At 37.3% G+C, this 22,242-nt stretch overlaps 1 protein-coding gene across 1 annotated transcript in view; it reads left to right on the forward strand.

The window, feature by feature from the left end:
* Positions 1 to 22,242, forward strand: part of LOC133538691 (CUB and sushi domain-containing protein 1-like) — a 1,135,806-nt gene that overhangs the window by 1,017,435 nt on the left and 96,129 nt on the right. Inside the window, exons 48-53 of the mRNA XM_061880405.1 lie at positions 557 to 670; positions 1,574 to 1,690; positions 7,062 to 7,133; positions 17,895 to 18,041; positions 20,768 to 20,956; positions 21,050 to 21,235. Of these exons, the coding sequence (XP_061736389.1) occupies positions 557 to 670; positions 1,574 to 1,690; positions 7,062 to 7,133; positions 17,895 to 18,041; positions 20,768 to 20,956; positions 21,050 to 21,235 (825 nt within the window). The remainder of the gene's footprint in view (positions 1 to 556; positions 671 to 1,573; positions 1,691 to 7,061; positions 7,134 to 17,894; positions 18,042 to 20,767; positions 20,957 to 21,049; positions 21,236 to 22,242) is intronic.

Genomic DNA, 22,242 nt, shown 5'->3' on the forward strand with positions numbered 1-22,242 from the left:
TCAGAGCAATTTGGAAAAAAAAAAGATATAAAAATAACTAAAACTTTTTGGAAAATAAACAAGTGATTAAATTATTTAAAAAAAAAATCTACACATAGAAGTAATCATCAACTTAAAGTGCCCTCTTTGGGGATTGTAATAGAGATCCATCTGGAATCATGAACTTCATTCTAAACATTTCTTCACAAAAAAATAAATCTTTAACATCAATATTTATGGAACATGTCCACAAAAAATCTAGCTGTCAACACAGAATATTGCATTGTTGTATTTTTTCTCTCACAGTTTATGAACTTACATTCATATTTTGTTGAAATATTATTCAATTAATATATTTATAAAGGATTTTGGAATAGTTGCAATTTAAAAAAAAATCTCAAATACCCCTTGGCATACCTTTAAGTACCCCCAGGGGTACGCGTACCCCCATTTGAGAACCACTGGTATAGGCATAAGGATGTGATGCTATCAACATCTGGTTTTTAATTGAATATCTAAAGCACTATTTTTCAATCCATAACGTAGCATTGAATATGTATTGTTTGTATTTTTCAAGGTGACGTTGTGATTTATCGTTGCCTTCCTGGTTATACACTCGTCGGAAAGGCAGAGCTTATGTGTACACTCAACTCCCATTTACTGTTCGAGGTCCCGCCCCCAACTTGTCAAGGTAAAGTACCATCTATTGTGACTTCTGAGCCATCCATCAAATCATGTTTTATACTGCTTATTCTCATTAGGCTCCTGCGTGAACTGGAGCAAGTTTGTCAAAATTACAGAGATATTCCTTTTCCAACACTTAAAATAACGTTTTAAGATATCAATCCTGCTAAATCTAATATTTTCTACTTTTCTGTCTGTTTATCAATCAAGTTTCAAAAGGTGCCCCCAAAGAAATACTTAACCTTTTTTTGTAAGTAAAAGTTTATCATCAACTCTAGGAATTAATTTCCTTCAGTTTGTGGTATTTCAGGGCTGGCATGTGTCCTTGTTGTCGCTTCTCCCGGATCTGAATAAATTATTGGAAGCTCAGCCTTCACCATAGCCCTGCCTATTGTGTCAAAGAGCCTGAAAGGTGGCATTGGTACATCACATGCAACCTAAGTACCTATTCAGACTAAATAGAGTGCAGCTCCTCTTTCTGCAAGCCTGCCAGACCTCACTGAGAGAGTTGAGGAGATATGCTGTGTACTTGTGACGAATGGTTTGATTGATTGATTGATTGATTTAAACTTTTATTGGTAGATTGCACAGTACAGTACATATTCCATACAATTGACCACTAAATGGTAACACCCGAATACGTTTTTCAACTTGTTTAAGTTGGGGTCCATGTTAGTAGATTCATGGCTCCAGAACACTGCCTGCACGGACTTTTCTGATCATCACAAATTCTTAGAAGACATTGGAAACATCAGCGTGAGTAGGCGATAGTATTCAGATTGAGCAGGTAAACGAGAATACAGCCTTGGATGAAGTGGAAAGCGGCTCAAGAAAACTCACAAACGTTTTTCACCAGTCAGAAGGCTTGTAATTGAAACATGCTTGTGCTTTCTTACTATATCTCCTCCAGCTCAGTGTCCTGCCAATGAGGAGCGATTTTCATCTTCAGGGGTCATACTGAGTCCAATGTTCCCTGCCAACTACCCCAACAGCCAAACCTGCTCTTGGCTGCTGCGAATGCTTCCAGGTACAGTTAGTGTCACTGTAACTGTATGCAATATATCCTTTTATGAATTAGGGGTGTACGGCATAGTATCGGTATTAGTATTGCACCGCAATACTAATGAATCATTTTTGGTAATATACCGCCTCTGAAAAATACCGGTCCGCGGTACTTAAAATGTATTTTATGTTAAAAAAACTCAGGAAATATGTCCCTGGACACATGAGGACATTGAATATGACCAATGTATGATCCTGTAACGACTTGGTATCGGATTGATACCCAAATGCGTGGGATCATTCAAAACTAATGTAAAGTATCAATCAACAGAAGAATAAGTGATTATTACATTTTAACAGAAGTGTAGATAGAACATGTTAAAAGAGAACATAAGCAGATATTAACAGTAAATGAATAAGTAGATTAATAATTATTTTCTACCACTTTTCCTTAATAGTTTTGACAAAATAATATAATTATAAATGACACAATATGTTACTGCATGTGTCAGCAGACTAATTAGGAGCCTTTGATCCTGACTTATTAATAAAATGCAAGTTATCTTATGTGTTCAATATTTTATTTAAGGACAAACTTGCAATTAAAAACATATGTTTAATGTACCCTAAGATTTTTTTTGTTCAAATAAAGCCAATAATGCAATTTTTTGTGGTCCCCTTTGTTTAAAAAAGTATTAAAGTATCAAAATAATTTTGGGACTGGTACCAAAATATTGGTATCGGAACACTACTATTATAAATACATTTTTTGTAGGAATGCACCAAAATTAAAATTTGTTGGCCGAATTCAGTGAATGAAGAAACCAAGGCAGAAAACTAAAACCCCAAAATAATATATTATGCTGAATGTTATTACAGTTATATGTATGCCTATGACTGGGTACTAACCTCACTAGTATCAGGTAGGGCTGGGACGATCTGTCGTATTATGTACCTTGCATCGAGAAAAGATAGCAGTAGTGGTGTTCCAATCAATCGGTCACCGATCTATACTTGTCAATTCTTGATGAAGTTTGTGATCACTAGATGCCAATCACTGCCTTTCAGTGCATATCACAAATCATTATCATACCTTGCAGCTTGGTCCAGATCCAGGCTCTAGCCTGAAAGCTGTTTATTTTAGTTCATGTATATGTTAGTTTTTTACATCGGAGCAGGTAAAACAAAGATGATCAGTAATCAAAATAAAGGCATGTTGATGTAGACGATAAAACAGGTAACTAACATGTTAAAGTATAAAGACAAGACAATAATGTTGACATAAACCAAATCTGATCATATGTAATTTCATATAGTCAATGAGTGAGACAAATTTGGAATATATCCAATCACAGCTCTTTAATGGCGTACTCTGAAAGAGGTGTTGGAGTTAGTTCTGAACAACAGCTAATCAGATGATTTCCTTGCGAGATAAGGAAGTCAGGGCCAAAACCTAAATGTCTGCCTTCAAATATATAACATTTGCACACCTAGAAAAGTGAACAGGACACATTTCATTGATTGTGTGTCTATACAACTGTAAGTCAAATCTATTTGCTGCGATCAATTTTGCGCCAAAAACTGATTCCATGTCAAAAATGGGTTCCCAAAGCTGCGTCGCCAAAGAGCGTATCACTTTCGGGCTTCTTCTGTCCACAACTGTTTACTAACTAAATACAGTAGTTGTGGTCATCGTAAGAATATGTGTTTGAAATTATTTAAGCCTTTATCGTGTCCCAAAAATGACAGGGTATGCCATTTCTGTGTTAATAATGAGATTGTAAAGGACTGTTATTGAGCCAATGTTGATGTGCGTAATTGAATATATTTATTTATTTTATTTATTTATTTTTGATTATATTGTCGAAAAAAAAAATGTAATTTGTGATAATATTTAAACATTTAGGGAATAAGTCCCTGGAGACAGGTAGAGTTTGCATTACATTGGTTAAACAATTGTATGAAACAAAAGAGAGTAGTGAAATTGTTTAAAGCACATGTGTCAAACAAAAGGCCCGAGGTCCAAATTCTGGACGGCCATATCACTTAATGTGCTGCCGCTTCATTTAATGTGGCCCACTAAATAATTGTAAATTTGCCCCATTACATAATTGTTTGTGGTCTGCCATTTCATTTTATTGTGGTCCGCTCAATTTTTTTTGGACCGCCGCTTCATTTTACGTGGTCCGTCAAGATATTTTATGTTGTCCGCATGAGGCCCACCACATCATCTGTTTGTGTCCCCCTGTGCCATTTTACGTGGCTCACTATGGAATTTATGTGACCTGCGAAAGGCTTGAAATATAAAAGCTCTTTCTTGCTGAAATGTATGTGTTCTTTCAATTTCAGCATAAACTGGTTATCAAAAATAAACACTTAAACATCCGCCTGTCATCTTGACTTAAGATTTCAAAGCATCATCATCAGTCTATAAAAATATATTAATCAAAAAACATTTGCCTTTGCAAATTGTGTGACAAAACTATTATACGTGTATATTCATATATTCACCATTTCATGTGGCCCTTTGAGAACAGGCATAATTGTGATGTGCACCTCAATAAAAATGAGTTAAACACCCTTGGTTTAAACTTTTTGTGGATTTTGTTACTGTGCCTCCATGTTTTTTCAGGTAGTTGTGATTTAAAAGCCAAATCATTGAGTGGTATTAAATGTATTAAAAGTAAAATTTATTTGTGTAGCGCAAGTGTCCAATATGTAATTACATGGTTTTGGATCAGTACCAAAATGTGTAGTATCGACTAGTTCCCTTACCAAAAAGTACCTAAGTTTATTCTATGGTTACTTTTTTCAGATCATATAGCCAATAGCTCTTACAATAAATAAATAATGAAATGTACAGTTAAAGGGGACCTATCATGTAAAGCCAACTTTTCTTGCCCAATGGTACCAGTTTTTGTGTATTTAGGATATGCATGAGTTTAGAAAATTTGAAATCAAACCATTGAGGTATTGTGGAGATATTTTTACAAAATATTGCCTTCCTTCACACTTCCGTAAAACAACCTATTTGGAATTTACTCTTTTTGTGACGTTTTGCCACTTGTGACTCTCTTTATATCGTAAAGGCTTACTTAAAGGTATTTGTGTGAGCCCGCAATAAAAAACTATTTTTTCCGAGCATTTGTAGTCCAAACGAGGTACGACCAAGGAATGTTACAAGGTTCTTGGTTGTTTTAACCAGCACAAGTCATTACACAAACTTTCAGCCTCATTTAAAGTTAAACATGCCTTACTTTTGGTTCATATGATTTGTGGCATTTTCTCTTCATCTCGGAAGAAATCGCTTTGAGTCCTGCTTCCCACAAACTTTTACGAAAAGATGGATTTTCAGAAAAACTACTTTTAATGACATACAGTGTGACTACAATGTATTGCAATGGAGGAGACATTAAAACAGTATGTAATAACAGTAGGTTAGAACAATATGTTTGCAATGTTAGCTAAAGTTGTTGTGCAGCAACCTTAGCCTTCTAATATAAGACAATAGCATTACAGTCATCTGGCAAATTAATGAATGATTTTTCTAAAAACTAATTTTAATTTGATCAGTGCCAACTGTGTTTGGCGATGTATCAATTAGTATTATAATTTGTTGTTAAGTTTGCGATGTCACTCGTAGGGTAGTTTACTGTGTAGTCGTCTTGAGCCTCCATTGTTTACACGTGTTCAAAGCAGCAACAGTGCAAGTATTAACATGATATAGAATAGAAAATCATTTTTCTGTCAATATACATATAGATATGTCCAGAATTTAGCATTGGAGGGAGAAAGACTTGGTAGAAGTTTAACTTAGTGTTTACTGACAGACCTTCAGCCTGGCTGACTTTTGCTTCTTTAAACTCACCCCACGCATAGTCTTCTTATTGCACCGACAATAAAACATGGTTAGCCCGTTAATCTCGTTATATCATCTGGGATGTTGTGTTGTGATAAAAGTCACTCAAAACAGATGGCTGGTGCTGGTCATCGATGCCCAAAGTGCATGATAAAAGCAAGAAAGCTAAAAAACTACAAAACATTTCTGCTGAGTGAGGAAAATGCAGACTCACCGGAGGGGACATTGGGTTGAGCGGTTATTTCAGAGCAGTTATCTACAGTAACAACTCTTTTACTCAAAATTAGCTGTCTTCAATGGGAGCAAATATATATATATATATATATATATATATATATATATATATATATATATATATATATATATGTATGCACATTTTTCACCAAAGAACCATCATTACATGTTGCGTTGAACAAAATGAAGTGTTGTAAAAATAAAAAAAATCCTAATATTACTCCTTTAATTCATGTGCGAGTATCAGCCGATCTCGCTGTTGGATAATCGGTATGGGAATTTGCAGCATCACACCCAAACTACAAAACTCTTTGATACGGCTGTAGAAAATGAGCCTTTGAGGTTCTCTTTGAACAGCAAATTACAAATGACTTTGTACAGCAACACACTGTAATGCACGAACACTTAAAAATGCATCAAGGGCAATGCTCCAGGATAGCAGAGGAACGAAAACGACTAGTAATTTAGCATTTGATATCATGTAATTTCCTTTCATGCATTTAATGCTTCTTCATACAAGAATATTTTTGTAACATATTATGTTTTTTTGGGGAGGAATTCATTCAAAAAAGTTGTTGTACCACTACTCGTCGTGGCAAAGTTGGTACAGTGGTTGTGCCAGCAATCTGAGAGTTACTGGTTCAATCCCCACCTTCTACCATCCTAGTCACGTCCGTTGTGTCCTTGGCCAAGACACTTCACCCTTGCTCCTGATGGGTCCTGGTTAGCGCCTTGCATGGCAGCTCCCGCCGTCAGTGTGTGAATGGGCGAATGTGGAAATACCGTCAAAGCGCTTTGGGCTCCTTAAAAAGGGGTTAGAAAAGCGCTATATAAGTACAACCCATTTACCATTTTACTCTAAGAAACAATTTCATTAAAAAAATTAATTAAATCTACAGATTCACTGAAAAAATAATCAATATATTTATCGATTCAAGAAATAATTGTTTATTGAAACCCCAAAATCAAGACATTGCAATTTGAAAAAAAGTATGTATTCATCCTTCAAAGAATGAAACATTAATCATACATTGATAATAAGTGTTCCTTCCGTCTCTCTCATAATCCTTGTAATTGCAGCATTTACAATGTTTAATATAGCTTGAGTTAACCTATCAAAATTTGAAGTGACATTCCAAGCTAGAGCTAAAATATGGAACATATTGCTATTTAGTGCTTTAGCAATTCTGAATAGTATTATCTCTGTAAAGGCAGAAAAATACATTCACATTTCATTGTATGAGTGCACTTTGTGAGGTGCCTGACTGAATATGACTGAAACTTATTCCATCTTGTCTCCCAGGGTACACCATCAGTATCTATGTTGAGATGTTCCACAGTGAGAAACAGTTTGATGAACTAGAAATCTTCGATGGTAAGCAAAGCCTGAACACAGGCACGCACACACACACACACACACACACACACACACACGTGTTTGCGTTACATATCAGGACTTATGACAAAAACATGACATATGGGGACATGCCATTGAAACACAGTGATCTATTGAGATTTTTGCAACTCCTTTGTTTTTTTCTGAACCTGATTTTTATGGTACATATGAGGACCTTGTCAGGTTTAGGTGACATATGAAGACCAGAGTGTTTAAGATTTCAAGTTTACGTGACATATGACGACCATGACGTCACAGAGTGTTTAAGATTTCAAGTTTGTGAAATATGACAACCATGACATCACAGTGTTAAAGATTTCAGGTTCATGTGACATATGAGGCTAATGACATCACAGCGACTTAACAAAACCACCCAACATATCTATCTATCTATCTATCTATCTATCTATCTATCTATCTATCTATCTATCTATCTATCTATCTATCTATCTATCTATCTATCTATATATATATATATATATATATATATATATATATATATACAAACCCTGTTTCCATAAAAGTTGGGAAATTGTGTTAGATGTAAATATAAACGGAATACAATGATTTGCAATTCCTTTTCAACCCATATTCACTTGAATGCACTACAAAGACAACATAATTGATGTTCGCACTCATAAACTTTTTTTTTTTTGCAAATAATAATTAACTTAGAATTTCATGGCTGCAACACGTGCCAAAGTAGTTGGGAAAGAGCATGTTCACCACTGTGTTACATCACATTTTCTTTTAACAACACTCAATAAACGTTTGGGAACTGAGGAAACTAATTGTTGAAGCTTTGAAAGTAGAATTCTTTACCATTCTTGCTTGATGTACAGCTTAAGTTGTTCAACAGTCCGGGGTCTCCGCTGTCGTATTTTACGCTTCATAATGCGCCACACATTTTCGATGGGAGACATGTCTGGACTGCAGGCGGGCCAGAAAAGTACCCGCACTCTTTTACTGCGAAGCCACGCTGTTGTAACACGTTGGCATTGTTTTGCTGAAATAAGCAGGGGCGTCCATGATAATGTTGCTTAGATGACAACATATGTTGCTCCAAAACCTGTATGGACCATTCAGCATTAATGGTGCTTTTTCAGATGTGTAAGTTACCCATACCTTGGGCACTAATACACCCCCATACCATCACAAATGCTGGCTTTTGAACTTTGTGCCTATAACAATCCGGATGGTTATTTTGCTCTTTGTTCCGGAGAACAACACGCCCACAATTTCCATATATAATTTGAAATGTGGACTCGTCAGACCACAGAACACTTTTCCACTTTGCATCAGTCCATCTTAGATGAGCTCGGGCCCAGTGAAGCCGGCGGCGTTCGTCGGTGTTGTTGATAAATGGCATTCGCTTTGCATAGTAGAGTTTTAAGTTGCATTTACAGATGTAGCGACCAACTGTAGTTACTGACAGTGGTTTTCTGAAGTATTCCTGAGCCCATGTGGTGATATCCTTTACACACTGATGCCGGTTTTTGATGAGTACTGCCTGAGGGCTCAAAGGTCCGTAATTTCATCGCTTACGTGCAGTGATTTCTCCAGATTTTCTGATCCTTTTGATAATTTTACGTACCGTATGGTAAAATCCCTAAATTCTTTGCAAAAAAAAATGTTTATCAGTTTTAACATCAAATATGTTGTCTTTGTAGCATATTCAACTGAATTTTGGTTGAAAATGATTTGCAAATCATTGTATTCGTTTATGTTTACATCTAACACAATGTAAACGGGGTTTGAACATATATATATATATATATATATATATATATATATATATATATGTCTATTATTTGCGCACTATTTACAAGTTATGTACCAAAAACACGACCACCGAAAAAAATACTTTGATCACTGAAAACAGCGCTGCAGAAACCGGCTGTAAACAAGAGGCACTGCATTTTCTGGAGCGTTGTCAGCATTTCTGTGATCTGGAGATACATTTAATTGAATTGAAGAAAAACGAGTGATAAGAAGTACAGTAAAAAGAACCAGAAGTAGGACAAAGCAAACATAACCGTTGGATTCAACGTAGCTACAGTAAGAAAACACAAAAGTCCGGTAAGTGTTTTATGCCATCTTAACTTTTGCAACATTCTATTTTTCATCTATGGATTTTTCAAATGTCCAATTTAGAGTGGATATAATGAAATAGACATGTAATAACCTTTTAGAGGGATGAAGTCGGTTAATCGCTCACATCTGAAACTGGAGAATGTTGAGATAGAACATCAACAGGTGGTGTTTGCAACAAAACCCCAAAATATAATGTCAGAACTAATTAATTATAACATTATCAGCACTTTTTGTTGATAAAAATCTGAGCATACAATGCCAGATAGTTAAGATTAATATAGAGATTCAGCTTTTAGACAATTCATTAAGAATGTAACACACACCAAAATGTGGTTCAGAAAATATGAGGACTTGAATTGAAACACTCATATTATAAGTTTTTACATTACCATTGTAACACACACTAATCTGGTTCAGAAATGATGAGGACCTTACATGAAACACACCTACGTCTTCCTTGGTTCAAACAATATGAGGACATGACGAATGCTCACATGTAAAATGTATGTTGTTGACTTGTAACATCTCCTGTTTTGCTAAACATGAGTTCCAAACTCCCTACTGACTAACATGGATGTACCCTTATGAAAATGTTGTTATATAAACTGATCTGTGAGAGATTAAAATTAATAAATGTCTTTCAAAATATAGGATGGGTCAAATTTAGAGTAGATATAGTAAAAACCGACATGTAATAACCTGTTGGAGGGATGAAGTCGGTTTATGGCTCACATCTGAATCTGGAGAATGTAGAGATAGAACCTCAACAGTTGGTTTCTGCAACAAAACACAAAAATATAATGTCAGAACTAATTAATTATAATATTATCAGCACTTTTTGTTGATAAAAAACTGAGCATACAATGCCAGATAAATGGTAAAGATTATTACAGAGTTTCAGCTCTTAGACAATTTATTAAGAATGTAACACACACTAAAATCTGGTTCAGAAAATATGAGGACCTGAATTGAGACACTCATTTTAAAGCTTTGACCTTAACATTGTAACACACACTAATCTGGTTCAGAAAATGTGAGGACCTTATATGAAACACAACTAAGTCTTTCTTGGTTCAAACAATATGAGGACATGACGAGTGCTCACATGTAGAATTTATGTTGTTGACTTGTAACATCTCCTGTTTTGCTAAACATGAGTTCTAAACTCCCTATTGACTAACATAGATGTACCCTTACGAAAAAGTTGTCATATAAACTGATCTGTGAGACATTAAAATTAATAAATGTCTTTCAAAATAAAGGTTGGGTCAAATTTAGAGCAGATATGGTAAAATGGACATGTAATAACCTGTTGGAGGGATGAAGTTGGTTCATGGCTCACATCTGAATCTGGAGAATGTCGAGATAGAACCTCAACAGTTGGTTTCTGCAACAAAACACAAAAATATAACGTCAGAACTAAGTAATTATACCATTATCAGCACTTTTTGTTGATAAAAATCTGAGCATGCAATGCCAGATAAATAGTAAAGATTATTATAGAGTTTCAGCTCTTAAACAATTAATTAAGAATGTAACACACACTAAAACGTGGTTCAGAAAATATGAGGACCTGAATATAAACACTCATTTTAAAGCTTTGACATTAACATTGTAACACACACTAATCTGGTTCAGAAAATATGAGGACCTTATATGAAACACACCTAAGTGGTTCTTGGTTCAAACAATAAGATGACATGACGAGTGATCACATGTAGAATGTATGTTGTTGACCTGTAACATCTCCTGTTTTTCTAAACATGAGTGTTAAACTTCCTACTGACTAACATGGACGTACCCTTACAAAAATTTTGTCATATAAACTGATCTGTGAGAGATTAAAATTATTAAATGTCTTTCAACGTATAGGTTGGGTCAAATTTAGAACAGATATAGTAAAAATAGACATGTAATAACCTGTTGGAGGGATGAAGTCGGTTTATCGCTCACATCTGAATCTGGAGAATGTTGAGATAGAACCCCAACAGTTGGTGTCTGCAACAAAACACAAACATATAATGTCGGAACTAATTAATTATAATATTATCAGCTTTTTTGGTTGATGATATTCTGAGCATGTAATTCTACATAAACAGTAAAGATTATTATAGCGTTTTAGCTCTTAGACTATTATTTAAGAATGTAACATTCACTAAAATGTGGTTCAGAAAATATGAGGACCTGGATTAAAACACTCTTTTTAAAGCTTTGAATTAAACATTGTAACACACACTAATGTGGTTCAGAAAATGTGAGGACCTTATATAAAACACACTGAAGTCTTTTTTTAGGTCAAACAATATGAGTACATGACAAGTGATCACATAGAGAATTCATGTTGCTGACCTGTCACATCTACTGTTTAGCTAAAACATGAGTTGTAAATTCCCCACTGACTAACATGGATGTACCCTTAAAAAAATGTTGTCATATAAACTGATCTGTGAGAGGTTAAAAGGATTAAATGTCTTTTGAAGTATAGGTTGTGTCAAATTTTGAGCAGATATAGGGCAGCACGGTGGTACAGGGGTTAGTGCATGTGCCTCACAAATCGAAGGTCCTGAGTAGTCCTGAGTTAAATCCTGGGCTCGGGATCTTTCTGTGTGCAGTTTGCATGTTCTCCCCGTGACTGCGTGGGTTCCCTCCGGGTATTTCGGCTTCCTCCCACCTCCAAAGACATGCACCTGGGGATAGGTTGATTGGCAACATTAAATTGGCCCTAGTGTGTGAATGTGAGTGTAAATGTTGTCTATTTGTGTTGGCCCTGTGATGAGGTGGCGACTTGTCCAGGGTGTACACCACCTTCCGCCCGACTGCAGCTGAGATAGGCTCCAGCACACCCTGCCACCCCAAAATAGGGACAGGAAGTAGAAAATGGATGGATGGATAGTAAGATAGTCAAGTAATAACCTGTTGGAGGGATGAAGTCGGTTTATCGCTCACATTTGAATCTGGAGAATGTTGAGATAAAACATCAACAGTTGGTGTCTGCAACAAAACACACAAAAATAATGTTAGAAATTATTAATTATAACATTATCAGCACTTTTTGTTGATAACATTATGAGCATATAATGCCAGATAAATAGTAAAGATAATTATAGAGGGTTTCTGTCTCTTGTCCTGCTCATGTCTTGAGATGAACTCCCCTCGGTACTCGACCAGAAAAGAACCTTTTTCAATTGATGCAAGAGCAAATACACCGTATCCTGATAATACAGTTTATCAATTACAATGTTTGGAATATCTATTTTAAAAAGGAATAATTATAGTCGTTACTTGACCAAAAATTAAATTACAAACAGAATTACTCTTTCATAAATGTAAATAATTATTAAATAAAGTACAAACCCCGTTTCCATATGAGTTGGGAAATTGTGTTGGATGTAAATATAAACGGAATGCAATGATTTGCAAATCATTTTCAACCCATATTCAGTTGAATATGCTACAAAGACAACATATTTGATGTTCAAACTGATAAACATTTTTTTTGTGCATATCATTAACTTTAGAATTTGATGCCAGCAACACGTAACAAAGAAGTTGGGAAAGGTGGCAATAAATAATGATAAAGTTGAAGAATGCTCATCAAACACTTATTTGGGACATCCCACAGGTGTGAAGGCTAATTTGGAACAGGTGGGTGCCATGATTGGGTATAAAAACAGCTTCCCAAAAAATGCTCAGTCTTTCACAAGAAAGGATGGGGCGAGGTACACCCCTTTGTCCACAACTGTGTAAGCAAATAGTCAAACAGTTTAAGAACAACGTTTCTCAAAGTGCAATTGCAAGACATTTAGGGATTTCAACATCTACGGTCCATAATATCATCAAAAGGTTCAGAGAATCTGGAGAAATCACTCTACGTAAGCGGCATGTCCGGACATTGGATAACCGTGACCTTCGATCCCTCAGATGGCACTGTATCAAAAACCGACATCAATCTCTAAAGGATTACACCACATGGGCTCAGGAAGACTTCAGAAAACCACTGTCACTAAATACAGTTTGTCGCTTTATCTGTAAGTGCAAGTTAAAACTTTACTATGCAAAACGAAAGCCATTTATCAACAACATCCAGAAACGCCGCCGGCTTCTCTGGGCCCAAGATCATCTAAGATGGACTGATGCAAAGTGGAAAGGTGTTCTGTGGTCTGACGAGTCCACATTTCAAATTGTTTTTGGAAATATTCGACATCGTTTCATCCAGACCAAAGGGGAAGCGAACCATCCAGACTGTTATTGATGCAAAGTTGAAAAGCCAGCATCTGTGATGGTATGTGGGTGCATTAGTGCCTGAGGCATGGGTAACTTACACATCTGTAAGTTACCCATCTGTTTGTAACAACATATGCTGCCATGTAAGCGCCGACTTTTTCATGGACGCCCCTGCTTATTTCAGCAAGACAATGCCAAGCAACATTCAGCACGTGTTCAGCTTCGTAAAAAAAGAGTGCAGGTACTTTCCTGGCCGGCCTGCAGTCCTATCGAAAATGTGTGGTGCATTATGAAGCGTAAAATACAACAGCGGAGACCCCGGACTGTTGAACGACTGAAGCTCTACATAAAACAAGAATTCCACCTTCCAAGCTTCAACAATTAGTTTCCTCAGTTTCAAAACGTTTATTGAGTGTTGTTAAAAGAAAAGGTGATGTAACACAGTGGTGAACATGCCCTTTCCCAACTACTTTGGCACGTGTTGCAGCCATGAAATTCTAAGTTAATTATTATTTGCAAAAAAAAAAAAGTTTATGAGTTTGAACATCAAATATGTTGTCTTTGTAGCATATTCAACTGAATATGGGTTGAAAAGGTTTTGCAAATCATTGTATTCTGTTTATATTTACATCTAACACAATTTCCCAACTCATATAGAAACGGGGTTTGTAATTAATGTGTTACTTGAAAAATGTTTGTTTTAAATAGCTAGCATATGCAGTTGAGATACATTTCATGAGAGCAGAGTGTGTGTGTGCCTTTAAAAAGCCGTGCCTTTTGCCAAGTGACGTGGGACGCCAGCGCCCAGACATAGCAGAATAGTTCAGCTGTGTTTATTAGCTTAGCAGTGGCAGTTAAGATAGTTCTGTTGAATGTTTTTTTTTGCGTGTGCATGAGGCCTCTTTCTATTTGATATCGTGTTCGTAATTACTTCTGGGGGTTACTTTCATTAGTAAAAAGATATTACCTGCACTAAACCTTTTGTGCTTCTGATGCTGTCTTGTTGACATACAATCACATCAAAAGTAGCATGCCAGATTACATCAAACGCATCGTAACAGCGTTGTAGCGTACATAAAAGTTATTGGATTACTCGTTACCGGTAAAAAAAAACAGCATTAGTAACATTGTTTTCATATACAGCTGTTATATCCATTATCTTCCGCTTATCCGAGGTGGGGTCGTGGGGGCAGCAGCCAAAGCAGGGAAGCCCAGACTTCCCTCTCCCCAGCCACTTCGTCTAGCTCTTCCTGGGGGATCCCGAGGTGTTCCCAGACCAGCCACGTGTCCTGGGTCTTCCCCGTGGCTTCCTACCGGTTGGACGTGCCCTAAACACTTCACTAGGGAGGCGTCCGGGTGGCATCCTGACCAAATGCCCGAACCACCTCATCTGGCTCCTCTCCATGTGGAGGAGCAGCGGCTTTACTTTGAGTTCCTCCAAGATGGCAGAGCTTCTCACCCTATCTCTAAGGGAGAGTCCCGCCACACGGCGGAGGAAACTCATTTCGGCTGCTTGTACCCGTGATCTTGTCCTTTCGGTCATGACCCAAAGCTCATGACCATAAGTGAGGATGGGAACGTAGATCAACTGGTAAATTGAGAGCTTTGCTTTCCGGCTCAGCTCCTTCTTCACCACAAGGGATCGATACAACGTCCGCATTACTGAAGACGCCGCACCGATCCGCCTGTCGATGTCACGATCCACTCTTCCCCCATTCGTGAACAAGACTCCGAGGTGCCACAGAGGTCGGGTGCATTGTGAGCTGGGCGGCAGCCGAAGGCAGGGTACTTGGTGGTCCGATCCTCGGCTACAGAAGGTAGCTCTTGGGACGTGGAACGCTGTTATTCCAAACACTGCTAATTAAAGCCATATAATACAACCTCTATTAGACAGTAAGGAAATGATCCAAATGAGATGTTGATACAGTTACCATTGATATGATACATAACAAGACATACCTTTCCAATCATTTATCCACGGGACCTTAAAACAAGACTTGTCACATCCAGATCAAATAAACTCGGTGGCATCAGCCTCAGGATTACGTCTCGCTCTTCTTTTGGACACGATGTCTAGATCATGTGTTGATGCACCTAACAAATCCACACATAAAAATGAACAAAGCCAGTGACATAGAAATAAAACAAAGAAGTAAACCCTTCAAAAACTGTTAAATTTAGGCTCAGTGCAGCTATGAAGCTTCTCAAACAAAGTACTAATGTAACAATATCAGTAACATGCCTACTCGACAGTGCTTATCAGCTTGAAATATTTGTATTTGAGAAAAAGTATAAACAATTTGAAGAACTGTAGTAAGTCTAGTTTAAAATGAAAAAAAGGTTTACTAGCAAAGTGATCAATGGTGATGGGTCAAATGCAGAGAATAATTTCACCACACCTAGTGTGTGACAATCACTGGTACTTATAATCTTCCATGCAACTTTTAAAAAAAAAAAGTTAAATGCCTTGGCCTTGGCCCAGAACTGAAATGCTTTATTTAACCTCATAAAATCAAATCTGATTGCATGCAATTAATAACAAAAAAGCATTTAACTGTTGTTTATAATGAACTATTTTCCATTGTTAAAAAACATTGGTTTATTTCAATCAATCAATCAATGTTTATTTATATAGCCCCAAATCACAAATGTCTCAAAGGACTGCACAAATCATTACGACTACAACATCCTCGGAAGAACCCACAAAAGAACCCACAAATTTAATAACGTTAAACTCCATTTTATCCTCATATGTCACTTTGACACACACACACACACACACACACACACACACACACACGTATGCTTCCTTAACTCCTTTGTTGTTTATTAAAAAAAACATCACTGTTAATAAGATGCACAGCAGTTAATTTTCATTTGCAGTGTACAGAATTTCCCTCCAGGATGTCACAATCTGTTACCAAAGAGTAAATATGAAAGTTTGCAGAACATATTTGTGTGAAATGTGCGTTTGTCTGTTACTTTACAATGGCTTGTAAAAGTTTGTGTTCAGGAAGTTACTTAAAAAGCTAACAATGTTTGGAGAGGTTCAAAAGAAAACAATATCTCCTCTCTACCCTAAAGTTTCTTAACAACCATTGTAGCACATTAGAAGTGAGTCATGTATTAATTTAACCATATTTACTTAAGATTGAAACTGTTTTGTTTAGAGGCAGGTATATCAAGACACAGATAGGCACATATCCAACTTTTTAATGACAACAGTTTCTAAAATAGCCCCTAATTCACTTGTCATGTGATTGATGACAACAAAAACTTAGTGTGTCTCAGGCTAAGTTACATACACCAGTGGTCCGTGCCACATTTGCTACCGGGCTGCACAGAGACATTAAATAATGTATAACCGACCACATTTTCTCATACTTAACTTTCGCCAGTCCCACCAGACACACCAATAAGCTTGTTCATAGATCATTCATGTATTATAAATCTCCTGATAGGAAGTCGGCATGTGATGTATTTGTTACATCTTTGTTACATAGGACAATGCACATTAATAAACATATAGAATCTGAAAGTGCCAAATCATAGCCAAAAGCTGGGTTCCATCTGCAGTCCGCGGCAGGTTGATGACCTAAGAACAGGGCAGATTAGAAACAAAGTGACCATAGTAGTTAAAATCGAGAAGTGCTAAATTGTTGCATATAATAATTGTTCTGAATGTATAAAAAACACATCCGATTACACAAGAAGTTAACAACAACAGATTTATTTACACATGGAAAATTGGACCAAAAAAACCTAACATTAGTGTATATATGTTTGAAATATTGCACAAATAATGAATACATACCTTTTAGAATGGAAATAGAAATATATTGGAACTAATGGCAAGTATGTTCAGCTTGATTATACATCCATGCTCTTGTCCTTGAATGTGATGTATCACCTATACTCATCAGATACTAAAGCCAAAACAAAGCCTACTACTAGCAAAAATAAGCCAAAAAAAAAAAAGTCTATGGAGAGCTTTTTTGCAAAAGGAAAAGGTCAGGGGCTCCCACTAATTGAATGTTATTGTGATTTTTTTCTGTATTCATTTTTCATGCACTTATTTGCTATAGCTTTCTGCCACATGTGCGAGGCCGGTCCGTAAAAATAATGCCCACATTAAACCGGTCCCTGGTGCATAAAAGGTTGAGGACCCCCGACATACACTACTTCAAATATATAAACATTCCATTTAGAATGTCTTACTTAAACTTCCTTTATTGTCAAACTTGCAACCTTTGCACGTTCCTACACAGGTATTATTACAGGATTACAAGAATAATGGAAAAAGATACTGTACACAGTTGGAAAAACAAATAAATTATGCAGTTAGCCATGCGGTCCGAATTGTAAGATTATCTATGCCTCCAAGCATCGTTTCACAATGTTTTATTTATGCGTTCCCTGCAGGATCTTCAGGACAGAGCCCTTTGCTTGTGGCTCTCAGTGGAAACCACTCATCTCAGCTCAACTTCACCTCTAAAACCAATCAACTTTACCTACGCTGGTCCACTGACCACGCAACCAACAAAAAAGGATTCAAGATAAGATACTCAGGTACATGCTGTATATAAGTACATAGAGTGCATTAGTACATACAGTATTAAACTACTACAGTGCACTCTTCTCTAATACATCACTACAATGTTTGCTAGATTAACTTGAAATGCATGGTGTTGGACGGGTACAATACTGTACTTCACCCACGCAACTACAGTAGGAAGAGGATTCATATGGCCCCATTCGTTGTGGTTTACCTGACCCATTAAACATATCGGGTGCACTCTCGACTTTAGCCGCCATAGGGCAGTAGAGTGTTTATTTTTGTAATTCCAACTTTGACTACAGCGTCCGTTGCTGTGTAGAGTGGCAATTTCCATCATTTTCAGCAAACTGCATTAGAAAATGAGGAATGCGGCCCTATGAAGCCGTTCTCTACTGTAAACAACAATGGTAAATATTTGGTTTAAATATAAATGCATTAAACATGCCAGTTATATATGGTTCTGTGTAAGCGCATGTACTATAACTTTTATTGAAAAATAAGTAAATAAATCCAATAATAATGTCACTCATCGTACAGTTTGTAACCGTTTACTGTCTTTTGAATAGCATTGCATTTATGAAGAAGGATATGGTGTAATTCTGTCAAAATTGAAGAAAGCGAGACTGTTCTTTGCTCATGCTGAACACTCGTGTACTTTTACAAGCACACAGATTTGAACGGGATCGAAATAAAACGGACCCGTATATGTAGCGCACACAAAAATGAATTCCCAATCAATTGAATTCTCTGTTTGTGTAAAGAGTTTGTGCCATTGTGAATACTTTCCCAATGTATTCAAAATGCACAATCGACATGTGTTGTGTCACAGGAGAAAAAAAAACTATGCCTAACTTTTTCAGATGTATTTTTTCATGTTGCTTCTTGTTGTCTCCATTAAAACTGGGTATGACTGTAGGTTTTTTAAGCACTGTGGATAGCTTATTTTCATTGTTTTGGTGCATACAAACGCTGCGTGTGACTCCGAGTAAATCTTTCTGAGATGTGATATTAAATAAATGTATTGAAGGAAGATGCCTTATTATGAGGGGCAGTTAGGGACATTATTCAGAATTACCTCTTACATACACTACTGAAATGCTCTCACATAAACAACTGAAATGTTTTTCCCTCACACACACCACTGAAACACTCTTATACACACTACTGAAATGCTCTCACATAACGGCCCCTCATACCTTATTCCACCCTCATGCTTTACATTGCAAATTGCATATTTACAATCAGAATGCCTAACCTTCAAATAATGCCTGACTGCGGACATACAGTAGGCAAGGGAGTCATATGACTCCATTACTGGGTGGATCTCCCAGTAGTCCGAGAGGATGTGGGGGGTTAATCATTTTGCAATGTAGTCTGCTGAAAATGATGGAAAGTGCCACTCCGCATAGCAATTGACACTCTGGTCAAAATTGAAATTGCCACAAAACACATGTTAAGATATTGAAGACTCTACTGCTTGGTGTTGGATAATGTAGTCCAACCCACCAATTTGTCATGCTTCATAGCAATTGACACTCTGGTCAAAGTTGAAATTGCCACAAAACACATGTTAAGATATTGAAGACTCTACTGCCAGGTGTTGGATAAAGTAGTGCAATCCACCAATTTGTCATGCTTCATGTGTCAGGTAAACTGGTGACGGTGGCAGAGAAGAGGACTGTTGACAAACTAGTGAGCATCCTGGATGATGCCAGTCACCCTCTGCATAGCGTTATCAGTAGCCAGAGGAGCCTGTTCAGTTCTAGACTGCTTCATCCCAAGTGCTGGACTAATAGACTCAAAAACTCCTTTGTCCCACACTCCATTAGACTGTACAACTCCTCTATGGGGCAGGGGGACGGGGGGTACTAGGATGACAGGGGATGCAAAACAATAACAGTGCAATACGTTTTCATAACATGTTCACTACTGCCTACTTTGTCTTGTTATATTCTTATTTTACTGCTATATTTTTATTCCCATTGTTGCTTTTTATTTTTTATTCTTATTGTAATATTTCTCTATTTTGTTTCCATTTAAACCCCCATTATTTACTTTTTACTTTTTTAAATTGATCTCAACTCTGTATACTGCTGCTGGAATTTTAATTTTCATGAAGGAACTCTCTTGAAGGTATCAATAAAGTACTATCTATCCATCTATCTAAATCGCCACTTTCAACTGTACTAGCTAGCATGCTTGTTGCTTTGTGGGGCACCTCACATTTTTTACGGTATGCTGATATCATTATTTGGCCCAAAAAAATGATACTGGAATGATCCACTGTCACTTTTTTATTACGTTATCGGCCAATAATATCGGACATCCCGAATTAAAATCTCGAATATGACTTCCTTTTAGAATGGTTCTTTCGTAATGTGGTTCCTGTTGCATTATTGTTAATTAGCAACTGAAAGATTGGGCCATTATCCCCAAACAACGCTGGAGAGAGTAGTGTTATAATGAGATATCCAATTTGTGGTGCAGAGAGAGCAGATGTATTTTCAAGGAGATGATGCTAGTGAAGGACGAAAGGCCAAATTAATCATTTGAGAGCAGCTGATAAAGAATATTTCATGGAAGGATAAATATTTGATATGAAATTGTTGACTACTGGAACTGTATTTCTCTGAGTCATTCCACCCACACCCCACAATAAATGTAAGTTATACAACGAACATTATATATGCTGTAAGAATATAAAAAGTCTACTTTCTTTTGTCTGTATTTCTTTCAGCTGCGTACTGTAGTGTCATTGATATCCCAGTGAATGGGGGCGTGGTCAACCGAACAAAACTCCAGCCAGGTAGCCGCCTCCAGTTCTACTGTATCCATGGTTACCGTCTGGTAGGCGCAATGAATTGCACTTGTAGACTTCACCCCAATGGTCTTTACCAGTGGGACACATCTCCACCATTTTGCCAAGGTAATATAAATACTTCTACGGTACATTGTCGTCACATATCAACTAAATCGACATTACGATACATCGTCCAACTCTTCTAATTATGATTGGCAGCCGTCTCCTGTGGGATCCCTCAATCACCAGGCAATGGCAGCTTCCATTTCAACCAGTACACTGTGGGCAGTCAAGTGACCTACCGATGTAACCATGGTTACCACCTTGACCCCAATCTTCCAGCGACAGCTGTGTGTTTGGAGGATGGCAGCTGGAGTAATGCTGCCTCACTCACTAAATGTCTCCGTAAGTATTATATTTCTATCTATGTGGCATTTTTATTTTAAATGCTTTTAATGACAATAACATCAATGTTAATTCTTATTTGTAAGCTGTATAATTTGTAAGCTGACAAAAATTGGAGAGGCTGTTATTTGCTAAATTTTAAATGCAATTATATAATGTGGAGAGGCGGAGCCGACGGGCCGACAGCGGGATAGGACAAATCATGGTCCTACCCAAGATGGCGGCCAGGAGGCGGAGTATGCAGCGGAACAGTGAGGCGGCTGCAGCGATCAGAGCAGGTGTGTGAATTACGCACCTGGCTCTGATCGCTGCAGCGGCACTCCATGCGCGCCCCGCCTCTCTGTTCCGCTGCATACTCCGCCTCCTGGCCGCCATCTTGGGTAGGACCATGATTTGTCCTATCCCGCTGTCGGCCCGTCGGCTCCGCCTCTCGACATATATATTATACATATAACTACTTTTTAATTCCAATAATTATCGGAAAACACAGCATGTTCATTTATTAACGAGTATAATATCAGAAACCTGCATGGCAGTAGTTAGCATGATCCCAGGATGCAGTGACGGGAAGCGACACGCAGTAAAAAAAAATTGTTTTAATAAGCAAAAAGACCAAAAGGCACAACAGAGAACATTACTCACAATAAACAAACACACCAGATGTGACTGATTAGGGATCAGAGGCAGGTGAGTACCCTGATCACTAATCATGAGCACGTGTGAAAAACAGTACACAGAAACTGTATTGAAATCGCCGCAAGACACAACCAAAACAGGAGGTGGAACAAAAATAGACAGTTTGACAGGAAGAAAAACGAAACACATGAAATCACAAGTTCATGACGTATAATACACAACGCAACAGCAACAAAACTAATAACAGCAAAAATACAATTAAAAAACTAGTACAGGGTTTCCCTTTAACTGCCAAGATACCTGTGGCGATGAGGGTGTGGTTTCGGGTGTCGTCACCATGACGTCATCGAGCAATTTGCATAATTTGCTAT

This window comes from Nerophis ophidion, linkage group LG02, assembly GCF_033978795.1.
Source record: "Nerophis ophidion isolate RoL-2023_Sa linkage group LG02, RoL_Noph_v1.0, whole genome shotgun sequence".
Taxonomy (NCBI): Eukaryota; Metazoa; Chordata; class Actinopteri; order Syngnathiformes; family Syngnathidae; genus Nerophis; species Nerophis ophidion.